Here is a 16,868-nt window from a genome sequence, read left to right as displayed (position 1 = left end):
AAGACTCTGAAATGCATTTATTATTTCTCTTTATATTTGTTTCAGTTTCTGCTAAATACGTTCCTTTCGTAAATAGCAAATAATACACTATTTCACATATCGTTCTATCATACCTTATTATTATGAGGTTTGATCCAGTATGTGAGGTCAGCTTTTAATTTTGCATAAGAAGTTTTGCCCGTCTTCTGGTGTTATTCTTTATGGAGCACTTGGAAATGTTAGAGCAGGAAAATATGACATCCTTACAGAAACGGTCAACTTTTTATGACTATTTTTCTGTGATCAAAACCACTTAAATTTTTATCTTCATTCTTTGTAACTGAAATATAAATAACAGCCCAACTTTTTTATGAGAACTGCCTGATTTAAATATCAGAGCTGAGAGTTAAGCATCCAGCTTACACACTGTGTGTTGCTTCAGCCACTGTAAAATGCAAGTGTTTTGGCTTTTATTTAGAGCTCTATATTAGCTAGAATCACATAGTGCCGCTACAATTTTAGTTGTTTCATCATTCCTGATAAAAACTCTTTTTTCAGATTTCTAGTGTGGCTATAACAGGTTAATAACTTCGTGGTAAAATTCATTACAGGCTAAAACCTGTCCAAAGTTTTACAGTGGTTATTTATATGCAATTTTAATTATTGCAAGAAGCAAGTCATTAACAGGGAAATTTTCTTACCCTTTAGGTCTGATTTTCTGGGATGTGGGGCTGCTATTTATTTTCTTTGAGATATAGATATTTGACAGTTCTGGAAGAACAGAGCATTTCAAGTTGTACACATAAATACAGTAGCTTATATTAACAGTAACAGAATTAAATTTGTAAGTTGTTCTGTTTGAAAGGGCAATAATTTCCAAAATGTGTTTTATTTATCCCATAGGCAAGTATTTTTTTAATGTTATATCTACATATTGGTTTACATTTCATAAATGTGACAATATATGAATGTTTTTAGACATAATTACTAGTGTAATGTATTTTCAAAGTGATTTGACTTCATTTGATGGTCATGAAAGGTAAAAAATGGTAATATTTTAATATTTTTTTACAGTACTAAATGTTAATATAGATTAATGTTAATATCTATAATAGACATAATATACCTCTCTCTACTGGTTTTCTGCTCTTATAAAGATACTGTAGCTATTCAATAAATGTGTACACTTATTAAATAAGAGTAAATAAATAGAATTTATCCTACTTTCCTTCAATTGTGATATCAATCATTTACTCAGTATTCCCTGACTGTGTAAATAAGTTTATGCTGAAGAGTATAAATTATACCATTTTAATGGTTTAGGAATATCATATCATATTGCCTTGCTGAAGAGCTGGTTTAGTACTTTCTGCATTCTAAAACTAGAATTTACACAAGTTAATACTGTAGAGCTGCAGAGCATTTGTATTTGAGGGAAAACCTTCTCTACTCTAGAACTCTGAAAAGCAGAGAAAAGCTGTATTTCCAAGGTTACCTACATGAAATAAATTATGACTGGAAATAGTTTTGATTTATTTTCTGAGGAGAGGAGAGCTTCAAAAAGCTCGTTACGTACACATATATTGCAAACCCAATTAACTTTTATAATATCTTCTTGACCTTGTTGAAGCTAACATTTAGAATTGCTGTGTTGGCATCTAGTGCTGTAGGAAACAACTTTTTAACGTGCTTAGCTGCTCAAGCTACAGCATCAATTCTCCTGTGATTTGTCTAGTTTATCATGTGTTAAATTTTCTTGTCTAGAGTACATTTTCAGAATGAGAGAATTAGCATGAGTTAGTTTATGGTTAGGCAGTTGGGTCAGCAAACCTGGAACAGCTGATTCACATCAGGGACTAGTTGAAAACAGACCATACTGTGACAGTCTCCTTAAAACTGCCTTGAATCAGATACGTAAAGGAATGTCTTCACCTATCTGGTAGTGACAGCTGCAATAATAATAAGAAGCAATGATCGTATGCTGTCTTTCTTGTAAAAATTGAATATGTTCCAATAGAGAATAAGAGTTGACAATAGTCCTTTCTGTTCTGGATATTTTTGGTCAGCCACGGTACTAGACACAGGCAGCTAAAGGATTGGTAGGTGCCACTAATTTCCATTCTTGTATGTGACTTGTTCAACAATGTTTTGTCCTGAGAAACAGAAGATGAAAAAACTGAAATGGAATGTGTTTATATTAATTCTAAACTATATAAAATTAAATTACTTGGAACTGAAGTCTAGCAGTTTATCATAGCCTATTTTCAGTTTTATGTTCATTATTTTTGTGGGTTTTTCTTGTAAATCCTTTTTTCAGGGAAATAGTTTTTATATAAATGATCCATTGAAAGCAGAATGACTGACTTTGAAATTCTAGATCTTAAAACTCGTTTAGAATTAGGTTCTATAAAAGTGCTTCTGTCACAAATCATTTAATGTATTAGAAATTGAGCAACACCCAACATTCAAGTATGTTCAGGAAGTTCCAAATTTAACTAGTTCATTTATTTCAAAAACTTTAATTTGCACACGGTAACAGCTACTTTCCAGATTAATGTTTCATTCTTTTAAAGGCAATCTGATTTTATCCTTATTTAATTCTACATTTAATACATACAATTTTTAAGCGCAGCATCCTGGAATTGTGCTTATAACATTGTTTTAATATGCATTACTCATATAGCAATATGACTGACAAACCATGTCTCTTTCTTTTATCAGGAATATAATTTTTTTAAAGAACCAACATATGAGAAGAATTATCAGCGTATGGAAGTAGTTGATGCTAAGGTCTCTGGCCAATCCCAGAACCTTTATGATTTTACAGAAAAGAATGTATGTGAGAAAGTGAAAAGTTCTGCAGCAAGAAGGAGATCCATTGACAAGAAGAAATTAGAACCATCTATGAAGTGGAAGAATACTGGGCTTTCTGCTTCCCACAGATAAGTAGTTATCTTTATAATTGAACTTTCCTATAGATCTCTCTAAACTGTGCTAATGATCGGACTGCATGTTACAGGTTTGTGTTATTATCTTAAGTTAGGAGCAATAAACCAAAATTTACTACGTGTTAATTTCTAAGCAGAGAGTACACACTACCAAAGAGATTTCTCAGATTTTTTCTGTCGTGCAACAACTTTGATGATGTTATATCGTTTCCACAGCAAGGCAGAGAAATATCTTGCAACCATGTGCAGTACTGGTCCTCCAGGACTGTGATATTATCATATTTTTAGTGTAAAATGCCCTTTAAAGCAAGACAGAGTAGACAATCTAATCTAAACCACACTTTCTGAGGGAGGCAAAAGAGATCTAGGATAGAAAATCAGGATGACTCTTACTTATACTACCAATTTTTAATGATTTCATATATGAGCCACTTTTCTAGCTCTGCTTAGCAACAGTCTTCACTAATGAGATTATCTCAAAGTCTGGACGCCCAAAAATAGAGTATACATATATTGGATATTGTTGGATTTGTCTTCTGAAATCAGAACCCCATTCTGATTTCATGTTTCCTGATTTTGTGTTAACGAAGGAAGAAGCATATCTGAAGGAAAGGCTTTGATTGCCACCCTACAAAAAAAAGTCAGTATCTTCTCAAGTCTGCCAATCTGACATGTTGCAAGAAACATTTTAAGAGATTTTGGATGTGACCTACAGTCATCAGTTAAAAAAAAGTCATTTTCCAGAGACAAGACCTCATCTTTTTCCACAGTCATTGTTAGAGTCTAGATGTAGTGAAATTGGCTGTAGTCATGAGCAGTATTCTCTTTTATTGTTGTGACTGTGATAGTATGACCAGCCCAGGTTCGAAAGGACATTTTGTTTTCACAACATTGTAAATTAGGGACAAAAATGCACCAGAGATTGTGCCCAGCTAGGCCTAGGAGTCTTCTTGGAATATGAGGAAAGCAAGATATATTGTATTCAGCACGATGGAAGCTATGGAACAGCTCAGTGTGTGGAGAGCTAGGCAGACCAGAACTCTTCTGCCTGGAAAAAAGATGACTGGGGGACAGTAAGACAGATACAAAAATAATGACTGGAGACAGTAAATAGGGAACAGATAGTCACTGTCTGTTCTAATACAAGAATAAAGGGCATCAAATGAAAATGAGCCAGTGAGACCAGTTCATAACAAAGGGAGAGACTTCTTCATACAACACATGGCTAAGCTCTAAAATTCTTTGCCACAGGATGGTAGAGGCCATTTGTTTATGTGAGTTCAGAAAGCAACCAGACACATTCATAGAATAAAAATCCATCCAAAACCGTTAATGCAAGGATGATCAGGAGTTCCCTGAATCACAATTTGCTGAAGAATATTCTGGAAAAAATAATTTCCATGTTCTTCCATTGTTCTTCTGCTGTTACCTAGATAGCTGCTATTGGTCGTGGTTGGAGATGGTATCCTAGGATAAATGGGCCTGTGGTCTGTCTGCATATACTCATTCTTTGTTCTTGTATCACATACAGGTCAGCATAATATAATTTTTCTAATATTCCACTATTTTATTAAAGCAAAATTAGTCACTTAAGACACAGCATACTTTCTGTTTAATGAAGTTTATTATGTAGGTTCATAAGCTCATATGTACTGACATAATATGTGTCCAACCACAGCTTTTTGGTTCTATATATATATTAAAAATATTTTTTTTTTAATAAAACCAAATATTTTAGTGACAAGGCTGCAAAAAAAGATACTGAAGAAGAAGGGAGAAGTAGTACTGTATCTCTGAAAATCAAAAAGAAAGCCAGTGGCATTTCTTCTGAATCTGTTAAAATACAACCAGCTTCAAAATGGTATGGGTTACTTTTTTTTTTCCTTCAATTTTTTAATTTTTATTTTCTGTATCTACAGTAATTATCACCAAACTTAGTATTTGGCAGTGTCAATTGTATTTTTGTAATTCTGTTATTAGGCAGTGTTGTCATACCTGTTTAAAATGTGCTTGTTCATACTACTTTATAGCCGTTTAAAATGGGTGATGCTGTTCATTTATTTTTAGTAAAACATCGGGCAGGTTTGAACATGTTAGTGAAAGTTCCTCAGAGACTGAGGAAGATGAAGAGCAGCCTGTACATCATCAGGAAGGAAACACCGATTTGCCATCAGAATACTGGGGAATTCAGAAACTTGCAAAATATTTAAAGGTAAATAAGAAGCATTGATAAATTTTATAAAAAAAAAAAGCGCTACTCTTTGCCTTCTACATCTGAGGACACCGGACCAGCTCCTCATCCTTTCCACCTTCCATATATTTAAGAATAGCCTTGCTATGTAGTATGTTCAAATCCTGGGACTGTGGATTTTCCTATCACGCACCCGTTTCTCCTGCATTTTTTTTTTCTGCTATTTTTGGCTTATATAGACCCTTAGATTAAACCATCTGTTCAGTGTTATTTAAAACTTAAGATGGTATAATTTCTTTATTAATTATTGGGTTTCTGTTTTGCTTTTTGGGTGAAACTTTCCAAGATATTTCTTTATGTGGATAGTAACTTTCAAGAGTTTTTATTAAAACTGAATACTTGCCTAAAGTCTTTCATCAACTATGATTAATGCATGACTGAAGTAATTCTAACGTGGTCTTGTGTCTGGATAGATGCTGTTAGTGGACAAGAAAATGTATGATAAACAGGCATCCTCTAAAACAAAAAAAAAGTTTTTTTACACAGACTTGTTGAAAATCCTTTGGAACCTATAAATATAGATGTTTAGAATTCTGTGTATGTCTGAAACACATAAAAAAACCAACAACCCTCTACTATTCTGGAAAACTCTTAAAACTAATTATGTTTTTCCCTCAGGAGAAATTCCTTTACAAGTTCGTACTGGAATTTATGTACTGTAAGTTACTAATAAAAGCACTGGTTTATTTGGTTTTTTGAGTACAGCTACAGAGTATACACATCCGACTGATAAAATGATGGTGCTGGCATTTGGTACAGCAGAAATACTTGTGAGGAATAAGCAAAGCTTTGGCTCCTTCCAGTCCTTTAACCATTGTAGACGAGTAACTTAGTCTTTTAAACAGTTTCCAGTGCACTCACACTGCTTGTTCTCAGTTCGTGTATGTGGGACCTATGCTAGTGGTTGTAGCCAAAGAGACACAGAAAAGCATGGATAATACAAGTTTCTACAATTCTCTTCACCTTATATTTTGTAGGTTGGACCTCTATATTCTTGTCATTTTGGCTGTGCTAAAGTAACCCTTTGCAAGTGTAATCTGCTGTAACATTCAGCATGTAACTTGCTCAGCTATCTGCTAGGTCTAAACTCACTGTGTATACATTTTGCATTATACAGTTGTTTCTATCTGCATATAATTACAGTTCAAGGTGTTGGTTTCAAATCTTTCAATCTACTAATAGCTTGCTTCTCTCTGTCTTATGGACCACCTCTTTGTACTTTTCTGGGAGCTCAGAGAAATAACCATGCTACTTTTTAGTAAAGACCCAAGGTCCTCCTGGAGAGGATACTTGAAATTCATTACTGTTGGCGAACTTCCAGAAATCTTTTCATTGACCCATCTGTGGACCACCCTCTTTACTGACAAGGCTCTTCTCTCCTGGTTACATAATTCTCAAACTTCCTTTCCTTTCTAGATCCTTCATGTAGTCATGTTTAGATTTTAGTATTGGACTTGATTGAATACTGAAACATATCTACACTTGCATGAAACCATTCTGAATGAAGAGTGAGAATGGCAAATAGGAAAAAATATTTTTCATGCTCCTCTGTTTTAGAAATGAGTATATTTTGTTCCGGCTGTCAACAAGCAAAATTACTTACTGGCTTAGAACTAGAAAAGGGAAGGGGGGCATTTTTGATCAAATTGTGAGTGCCTGTTAAGAAGTGTTTATAATACAAGATTCCATCACATGAAGAAGTTTTGTTATGAAAATTCAAATGTATACTTCTTTATGTATTCGTGTACACCCGAGTCTTCCAATAGTTCTTTAAATTAGATATAAATTAAACAAAGTACTTGAAGATATACTTAAAATAGTTCTCTGTTGATTCTTAGCTGCATAAAGCAAGAAATCCCTAGTGTCAGATAAAGCTGAAGAGAGATGCCTCAGTGCCATACCACAGACAGTGGTTGAAATTTTTATTGATGGAGTGCTACTTTAGCTTGCACATGGAATTCATTTTAATTCGAGTATAAATACTGCACTTCTGGCCAGACTTAGGAGATTTTTTGGCATTCTTGTTGTTCATGTAGGCAAGTGTTCATGACACATGCAACATAAGAGAAAATAAATTTATGACTGCAATATTTAAGTATCTACAAGCATATTTATATAGAAGCACAAATTTCAGAGGGCTTGTGTGTCTTCAAAGGCTGTATACATTGTTTGCACATCTTAAAAATTTAATAAAATGCCTTAAATAATAGAAGTTTGAGATAGCAAGTTAGAAAATGTAATAATTTGTAGGTGCAACCATTTTTTGAATGTCTGCTAAAGTAAATGTGAATCACAGTTCAACAAGACTCTGTAAAAGATCAATTTGCAAACACGAAACTTCCATAAAACCTGAAGGATACCTAGTTTTTATAGCAATGTTAGTTTGTCATTAAACTTAAAAAGATGGTTGCTTCCTATATAAAGCAAACTTGCCAGATCCTGTGAATTGTGCCTGTAGACTATGTATTTGTATACCTCTTCATGGACAGAAAATTCCACTGCAGGGGAAATTCCCTTCTGACTTTTTGCCCTTCTCCATTCCCCCTCCTTTCTGGGAAAGAGCAGCCATGTTGGAATTGCTCCACTGGGAAGCAGCTGCTTCTGTGGTCTGGCTCCTTGTCCTACCTTCAAGCTTCCCAGGGCTGTGAAACAGAAGTTAGAGCATGTGTGCTCTTGCCATGTCTCCCCATCGACTTAAGAATGGGCAGCGAAGATAGATCAGTGAGCTTGGTGGTGGCATTGTGTTAGGCATCTTTTGGGACTAGAGTAGATAAAATTGGAATGAAGCGCTCTGTTGATGTTTGTAACAGTGAGATTCACTCAGGAGAGCCTGCTTCAGATTTCACGTTATTTATTAAAGTAGTGCTTCTGAAGTATTAGATTTCTAGGGGAAGGACTACATTCTACATGAGAAAATTTTAGGAATAGGGTGAAGGGGTCACATTTTACAATGATCTTTTTACTAGAAATGGGGAACATCAGGTAGAAATGCAGACTCTTCTTTGTGGCAGGGCTGGGGCTGTTCACTGAGAAAAAAAAAAGAGAAAAAAAAAGGTGATAGCTGGGCACAATGCTTTGTGCTGCCTGCTGTTGAGCACTGATTATTGCCAGTTTTAAGATAAAATTGAGCTGTTGAGAGGTGAATTGGGGCTGGTGACTATGCCAGGAATAACTCCAATCTCCAGAATTAGTCTTTAATCCCTTCAGCCCTTGCACTGCTCGGTTTTGGTTCCCTGTAAGGGTATACACCTATGCCAGGGTGAGCTCTGGATAGAATTCTGCAGGACCATGTCAGTTACAGAATTCTTCCCTCAGTTTCTTACCTGGAAAGTCATTCTACTTTTGGCTGTGTTTCAGGGGTACACTAGTGAAACCAGTCAAGTCTCACACCTCATGTAAAATATCCACTAATTTCATATCTGTTTTGAATTACTCCAGTTCAAATGACCTCATTCCCAGAACAGCATTGTGTTTCTTTTCTGCTTTGGAATCATAGGTGGACAAACCTGCTGTCTCTCCCCAGCTGTTCACATCTTGTGCCAGGTCCAGGAGCTGGAGAAAAGCTATGGTGCCTAGGAGCCGGGGAGGATGTGCCCCAAGTATGGCCTTGAACACTAGCTTCCCAGGTGCTCGTGTGTGCTGGTGCTGCATTGCAGTGGATGGCTGGGAAGGGAGGACATCTGTCACATGACTCAGTAAAATCTCATTGACTGGACAAGGAGAAGGGTGAAGGAACTGCGGGATACACTGGGGGTATTCAGGTCTGCTCCACAGCTGCGTTTTGGCAGGACCTTTGGAAGACTGTTGCATTCAAGCAACATTTCTGTAGCTGGCAGGAGGCCCCTCTGTGTTGGGCTTACATTACATAAAGATGGCAAACAGACCAGGGAGGCAGGAATGTACAGGAATATTCCTTCTGGTCTTTGCCTCTTCCCTTTTCTTTCTCTCCAACTCCCTCTAAAAGTCCTCACTTATTTCTAGGCAATTGGGTCAAGGAAATGAAAGTCTTAAGAGATCAAAGATACGGGTCTAGTTCTTACAGTGCATGTATTGCAGTGAGTATTGGCTGGGCAAGACCTACTGCCCATAGCTTCTGCCTCCCCTTAGCAGTGCGAGCAGAGCTGAGCCAGGAGGATGTAGTGTGGCTGCTGCACTGCACACAGAGCTTATTTCCTCTTCTCAGGAAGCTCAAATTTATCAGTTAGGGAAATGCAGCTGTGTGTTGGCTTGCAGGAAGGAATAGTGGATCCCCAGCTGAGCTCTTTGTACATGGAGGGCACTAGCATTCTTGGGGAAGAAGGGTACAGCTAAGAAATGCAGAAAGTCAAATAGACAGTGAAAAGATGCAGGGAGGCTCTGCCAGGAGCTAAGATGCAGGATCTGAAATGAGACGTTCATGTAAATACTGTTGATAAACAGTATGGGATAGTTTTATTCCCCAGGAAAAGACGGGGAGACATCTGGAGGTTGGAATTTAGGGGCTCGGGGCAAACCAGGGTGCAGTAAATCCATGTATGCATGAAAGGTAGGAATGTGGACAAGGAAGGTCCAAACTCTTACAGAAACAGGGAGCCTGTTTCAGAACATTTGAGGACCAAATCTTAAATGGCAGTTGCGTGTGTGTGTGTGTGGAGTTCTTTTGCACTCTATATGCAAGGTTTGCAATGTGACATTTCTCTACTTGGAGGGGAAGGAGGAGGCAGTCAACAACTGCTTGCACACTTCCCTACTATGCATTAATATAAAGTCAGTCACAGTTTATCTCTAAGATGAGACTCGTCATATCTGAGGTCTAAGGTTTTAGATATCTGAAAAATAGATATCTTCCTCATAAAATTTTGCAATAGAAAATGTCCAGCCTTTCAAAATAAATTATTACTTTCTTGTGCAAACAAAAATTGTGTAGCAGTCTCAACTCTCCTGTGGTTTAACAGGTGGTGTATACAGCAACTCTTTTATATGAACTAATTATGCATTTATAGGACTTGCAAAGACATTGATGTGACTTGTAGATTTTTCTCAAAATTTGTATGAAATACAGGATAGACACAGTATTTTTTAACTGCATAATGGAAAAGTATAGCTTTCTTAAGTCATAATGGTATTGGAAATGTTCCAAATTATTAAGATTACACTAGTACTCATTACAAAAATTTAAATTGGCTTCATAAACTATGCATGGATTAAGAAATTGATTGTATTTTGAGATTAGCAGAAAACTTACTCTGTTTTATTCTAAAATGCAGAACCTCAAAAGAGACATGAACATATTAGTCTAAGGAATAAAATGGATCTTTTAATACTAATTCATTTAAAGTGAAACTACACAAAAAGTAATTTTAAATTTTGTAAGACAAGAAAAAATAGTATCAGTGTTACAGTGTACCCACCAAAGTATCAATTGTTCGTTTACTTATTTTACACATTGTAATACTGCTCAAAAGTTTTGTGGTAGTTATAGAAAAAGTCTAAAACCTCTGGTGTTTATGGATATCCCTGAACAACAAACTGCACAGAGAACTGCAAATACAAATTCTGAGGAAATGACTCTCTATTTCTTGACCTTGCTTCCATTTTCCCAGGAAGAGTTACTGGTGGGTAGAACTTTATAACTATAATTGGATACTTAGATGGTTAACATAGAAGTTACGAATTTGGTCAGGTATGTAACAAACTTAGAAATTATTTTGTGTGCAAAATTATCAAAGAAATTTATCTGTAATCTTGAAATCTGGCCCTAGATGTGGAATAGAGGCAAATATTAGAATCTAATAGCAGGAGCAAAAATATCTAATATGTGTAGGAAATGTATTGCACATTATATTATTTTTTCCACAATCTGTGGATAAGAGTTAACTGTTTTTTCTTTATAATATCACATTAACAAGACTTGCATGAGATTATATTTTAGCTATTAAATACAAAATAAGCATATATAAGTGCATATAAAATATTTTCGTATATAAAGTAATTTTGCCACTGTGTTTTCAGGACTGACCAACTTTGCAGATAATTTAGCTAACGTTATTAGTAGAGTGTCTAACAATAAATCTTTTCTCTTCCCTTATGAAAGTATATGGTGGGGTAATATGAAGGAGCTTATTCAACTGAACTGAAAGATCAAGATGAAAAATAAATTTTGCTGTAGTTTGGCTAAGTGGTAGACTGCTATTTTTCAGAAAATACCAGATGTATGAGACGTAATCATGTGCCACCTGCTAGTGTTTCTAGGTACATGTTTGGCTAACCTGTCAGCCTTGGCAAATTATCTCTTCGTATCACTCTCTTCTCCACTGTTCATGAACATCTCTTGTTCCCATCTTCCAGTATTAGCCAAGATTTTTTTTTTAATTTCAGTAAAGGATGTAATTACTGAAAAAAAAAGGGGAATAAAAATATGGGAAAACTGCATTTTGTAGTTAAGAGATGTATTTTTTAACAGTCCAGCCAGTGCTGATCATGAAAAAGAAACCTTTTTATGATAAATTTACTGGGTAGGAAATATTGGCAAATGGTGGACTCTCAAATTATTATTATAATTGGCAACTCTGAAGCCCTTGCATAGCTCTCTCCTCAAAATACTGTACAAACAATCATTCCTCATCACAAGAGACATATAAAGTTCATAATAGCCAGTTGATTTTTGACCATTAACACGAACTCTGAGGAATTTCTGTGTAGTGGAGGTTTAATTAATGTTCTGAGGTTCACCCATTCCTAAGAGTTTCATAGCTGATTAGATGAAAGACAAGATAGAAATAAAGAAAAAAAAAAAGTAATATTCAACAAAAAAAGAGAAAGAAGAGATGGTATGTCAAAAATTAAGGGCTGAGGAAAAGAATGTAAAATAACTGATGTTTGATTCTCCTCTTTCTGCAGGGTTGTATTCTATTGTAAAAGCAGGTAATTAAATTAATGAGCTATGGTTTTGACACCATAGCTACTGTACCTCTAAAATAATTGTAAATTGCCAGAGCTGTCTCAATCCGACTTACAGCTTTATAATCATGAAGTAGATAATCAAATTGCTGGCTTTTCTAAAGAATTAGAACATGATTGTGTCTGAAAGCTACCAAGAGTTTTAAGAAGTGAGAACAGCATTCTTCACTGGTTTTGAGTGTTCCACATTGGATCTAGGCTCCGTTTAATCACAGCTTACTATACACACAGTTATTTCCGAAGCATGCCTGTGCTTCAGCCATACCTTCACCTATATTTGTTTTTCCTCTGCTCTCACTAAGCTCCGTTTTTAAGTTTGTTTTCTTTCTCCAGAGAACATTTTTCTCTTAGTTTTTCATAAACTATTGGTATCATTTTGTTTTTCTTGCAAAATCTTTTTTGGCTGGTTCAAATCACACTGTCTTTTCTGTCTCTCAGTGCTTATGAAACTTCAGCAGCATGCTAGCTCTCCAGTAGTGTAGAACAGGTCCTTCCTGGTTCAACCTCATTAAATTTTCTCCACAGATTCACTTCCACTGGTTTCCCACATGAGTTGGATCCATAAAAATAAAATAGCTGTAATAACATTAAGGCTTTTATTCTCTTTGTGAGCCAAGTGCTAGGCAAAATCAAAATTGCTTAAGCAGGTCTGACACTGTCACACAAGGTCAGTAGTATATCTGTATTATGGGCAGCATATGTCACATCTCCAAGTCTGCAGTCAGGATTTACAAATATCAATGTTAAATTAAAAAACAGTAGTGCTGTTTGTGTACGGAGTTTTTTAAAATTTAATCCTACACTCTTTTCTCTTTCTCATTCAATCCTCATTTCCTGCTAATTTCTGCATGTTCTTTTTAAAAATACATATGCTTTCTTTTCCTCCGATGAAGTGGCCAAAGGCAGAGAGGGGGCTGTATCCTTGTTGTAGTGCCAAGACAGACATAAAAGGCAATACCTAGATTGGGATTCATCTCACCTAGCTCTAAATGTAAACAGAGTAGGTGTTTGCAGCTAAGCTGGGCATTCAAGGCTACCTTTATGATCAGTGGAAAAAACAGGCACTTTTAGGATGTGATTCATCTGATATTTTAAGCATCTAATTCAGAGTGAGATGGATCACGTTTTCAACTTCATTGTTGACTTGATCTCAATTAACAGGAACGTAGGATGGCTATAGATGACTCGATCTTAATTATCAGGAATGTAGGATGGCTGTAGATGAGTGAATTTAGACAGATGATTGCCATCCCCACAGTCTTGTGCATTTGAAATCATCAGTGAGTGTAATGTGAAGTAGTCTTTTGAAGGCCTACTCTTATTCCAGATTCTTTATGTATTTGGAAATAGGGGTTTGCATGCTTTCTGGCCTTTTTTCCTTGGAGTACTTTGTAAAGATCAGCCTTTTTGGTAACAGCCTTAGAAACTAATTGGCAGTCCTCAGTTAATGGGAGAATTAATTGATGGGCATCTGCTAGATACCTGTGTGCTAACTTTGGCCTAGCCAGCTTGGTGACTGTGCTTGAGTTTTGTTTACGTAGACAATAGGCGTGTGATCAGCATCCTATAGGTTTGTCTTGCTTCTCGTTCTTCAGAAGGGTTTCAGTAGATCGGACCTACTGGCTTTGCACAGCTCTTCACCTTCTTATCACCATACGCTGCACTGTCTTTGGAGCTCTTCAGGGAGTGGGCTGGAAAGTATCCTCACATTTTTGGGACGGTTCTTCTGACACTATGTTGGTGAACAAAGAGAGAGGCTATCTGGATTCTGGAGAAAAGCATGAGTAAATAAACATCTGGAAGGAATTTGTAAGAATTAGCTGTCCAAAGAAACAGCAACGTGGAGATTTTGGGACATCTGACTGAGACTGATACTGTCTGAGCAATCAGAAAAGCAAAGTAAAAAATCCAATAATTTCTACACAGATGCAAAGGACCTTATCTGCCTTCTGGTCGCTAAAACGTACATATGTCCTTTCTTTGAGGAATCATATGAATCAAAGTTACTCACTGTTCTATGAGAAACAGCATTTTGTTCTCTTTACCCAAGAATCACTTTTAAGTTTATATCTTGGCCTTCTGAGTAACTTTGGTCTATATTAGCCCAACTAGCTGTTCTCACCTATCTGTACTGGCACATAACACATCTGAGAGCTTGTTTGCTTGTTTTTCTTGCAAAAGAAATTTAGCCGTATTTAGTAGTTTTCCTAAAAGAACATTTTTTGTTCAGTTGGTATCTTTTAGCTAGTTGGTATCTTTTAGGAGGAAGATTGCATAGGCAGCATAAGGGGCATCTTTATGGGATGGGAGAGAATTAGGAGAGAAGCATAGCTCAAGGACACCATGAGCCCTAAATGTTCACTGCTCATGTCAAAGGGACATTTTGAAGGCCATTGAAGGATTACTGTAGGGTAAGTTTGTCTCAATGGCTTGTGATTCATGTAGCATCACATATGACTTCAGCCAGAGACTGAAGGCAGAAAGAGAGGAAAGAAAGCGGATAAAGACTAACGTCAGGTGGAAGCCTATATAAAAAAATGTTTGCAGGTGACTGGGCTCAAATATTTAAATTTAAGGAGATAGCCCACTTGCAACAGAACAGTATAGGACTGCAGCAGTTTTAGATTGAATAAAGTTAGTCCTGAATGCCATGGCCTGATTCCCTTAAACTTGATAAAAGGGCTCTTTGCTGGCCTTGCAGAGGTTTTCAAGACTGCAGCCAGCCTTGTTCAGGACACAGAGTATCCAGATACTTGTATAAAATCAATCATCTCAGGATGAAATGTCTGAACATAACTCTCTAGTCAGCCTGCAAGAGCTGAAGGCATTGTATTGTTTGTATAGGAACTATAGACTCATGAGAGTATAGGGTGTTCAGGCTTACCAACAATACAGGTATCCTACCAGCACTGATGTCCTCTATGCCTGAAGAAGACACAAATGCTAAAGACTTGGGTGTGGTGCACACACTCATTGTATCCTGTCTTAGTGTCCATGATGATCCTCCAGGCTCGGGGTTATTACAAAGAGGCTAGTCTTTTCATACACATAGTTACTATCCCTTTAGAGCAGGCTGCAAGATGGAATATGAATATCTTCTTTAACCTCACAATTGAAGATGTTTTGTCAAGCTGTGAGTGGTATTGGCCATGTTTCTGATGCTCATCAGGCAGGCTGAGTATACATATGATGACATTGCACGCTACTATTACAGTTACTGTCACAATGGAGTTCCCACCCCAAAACGATTTATTCCTTGATGGTAGAAGTTAGCGTGACCATTTCTAGAGGGAGTTGTCTGACCTTTTGGCCACAGATGTAGGCATGCAGAAAGCTTTGCATTTCACTACCAGAAAGCATTGAATGGAACAACTCTCCTATTGTGTGTGACTTACCCAGTGTCTAAGTCTCTGTTCTCCAGAACAACCTCTTTGAAAGCGAGGAGAGGGCAGTACAGTGACTGAGATTCAGTATGTCATGATCCAAACAAACAAGTGAGCAATCTTCCTTCAATTGGGGCTGAAGAAATGTGTGGCCTGTCACTTTCTAAAACATGGTCCTATCATCAAGGATGCTGAGGTAAATCACCTGTTCAGGGACTCCATCTGTGTTGGTGATAGTGGCAGCTGAAGGCAGTTTACTGCTGGAGAGATAAGACAGTACCAAGGAGACTGGCTTCTCTTGCAAAGCATGGTGGAAGATCATGGTTTGTGCATTAAATAAAGCAATTTGTATATGCTAAAAGAGCCTATCGTGGTGGGCAGAGGAAGTCTAGGATGGTTGCTGAAGCTGAGTTCATTCATGCTGGAGTGTCATTGGGAGACTATGGTGTGAGTTGGAGACAATCTAAGACTTACTCTGTAAATATGGTTATCTCAAGCCACTTTGCCAAATGAACTGAAGTCTGAACTCCGGTACACCTACCAAAGGTACTACAGGTGGCCTGTGGTAACTTAAAACCTAAGCCAGAGCTAAAATTCAGAATGACCTCATTGCTCACATGTTCTCTTGAATGGTGACATTTTGCAGTAACAGTAGTTTCTGATGGATGAATTAGATTAAATTCCAAATTAACATCTGTTGCAGTGATCTGATCTAGAAATCACAATGGGATTATGGGTTGTTTGTCCACATTACAATCTTTTTATTTTTCTCCCCAAATTTATCCAGGATTGAAAAGTGTGTGGTCCATTGTCTTTACAAAATTGTCCGGATACAACTGGGGAACAAATACGCTCCTAAACTGAAAATTTCACAAATGAGAAGAAAATAAACTTGCACTGTTAAGGTATTATATATTACCTTGGCCAGGTTTTCTGTGTTTTTTGGGTCAGCATTTCACTTCTCTCCAAGTTTGAGGTTTGAGAAGTTACGGGGAAAAACATTCTACTATTCCTAGTCCAATGAAGTAAAAGTTCATATGTTTGCGCATGAACTACATTGACTCTTACCTCCTCTATTGTAGAATCCAATTACTATGAATCAGAAAAGGAAAGCTAACAGAATGGATGCATCTCTTGGGAGAGTTTTCAAGAGGGAATCAACAGTTGCCTAACAAAACCTTCTGGTTCACTCAGAAAATAATAGACTTAGTCTTTTGTTTGGAAACTCATTTCTTTTCAATTTCATAAAATATGGTGGCAATTTAAACTCACTGTGCCTGGCTCATAACATATCTATCATTTCTGCCACTGTGAAGGGTCAGGCTCAAGGTATTAATCTGCAACTAAAACCATACAACTTCTGTGCAT

At 36.7% G+C, this 16,868-nt stretch overlaps 1 protein-coding gene across 2 annotated transcripts in view; it reads left to right on the top strand.

Moving 5' to 3' along the window:
* The window catches only part of ODAD2 (outer dynein arm docking complex subunit 2), a 92,957-nt gene that overhangs the window by 7,357 nt on the left and 68,732 nt on the right, over window positions 1–16,868 (top strand). The window contains exons 7-9 of one of the 2 annotated variants that reach the window (XM_076332359.1): window positions 2,701–2,918; window positions 4,663–4,788; window positions 4,995–5,139. In XM_076332359.1, the coding sequence (XP_076188474.1) occupies window positions 2,701–2,918; window positions 4,663–4,788; window positions 4,995–5,139 (489 nt within the window). Of the gene's footprint in view, window positions 1–2,700; window positions 2,922–4,650; window positions 4,789–4,994; window positions 5,140–16,868 lie in introns of both variants that reach the window. The other variant, XM_076332358.1, reaches the window with a different exon arrangement.

This window comes from Aptenodytes patagonicus, chromosome 2 (genome assembly GCF_965638725.1).
Source record: "Aptenodytes patagonicus chromosome 2, bAptPat1.pri.cur, whole genome shotgun sequence".
Classification (NCBI taxonomy): domain Eukaryota; kingdom Metazoa; phylum Chordata; class Aves; order Sphenisciformes; family Spheniscidae; genus Aptenodytes; species Aptenodytes patagonicus.
This window is presented reverse-complemented; position numbering and strand designations above follow the sequence as displayed.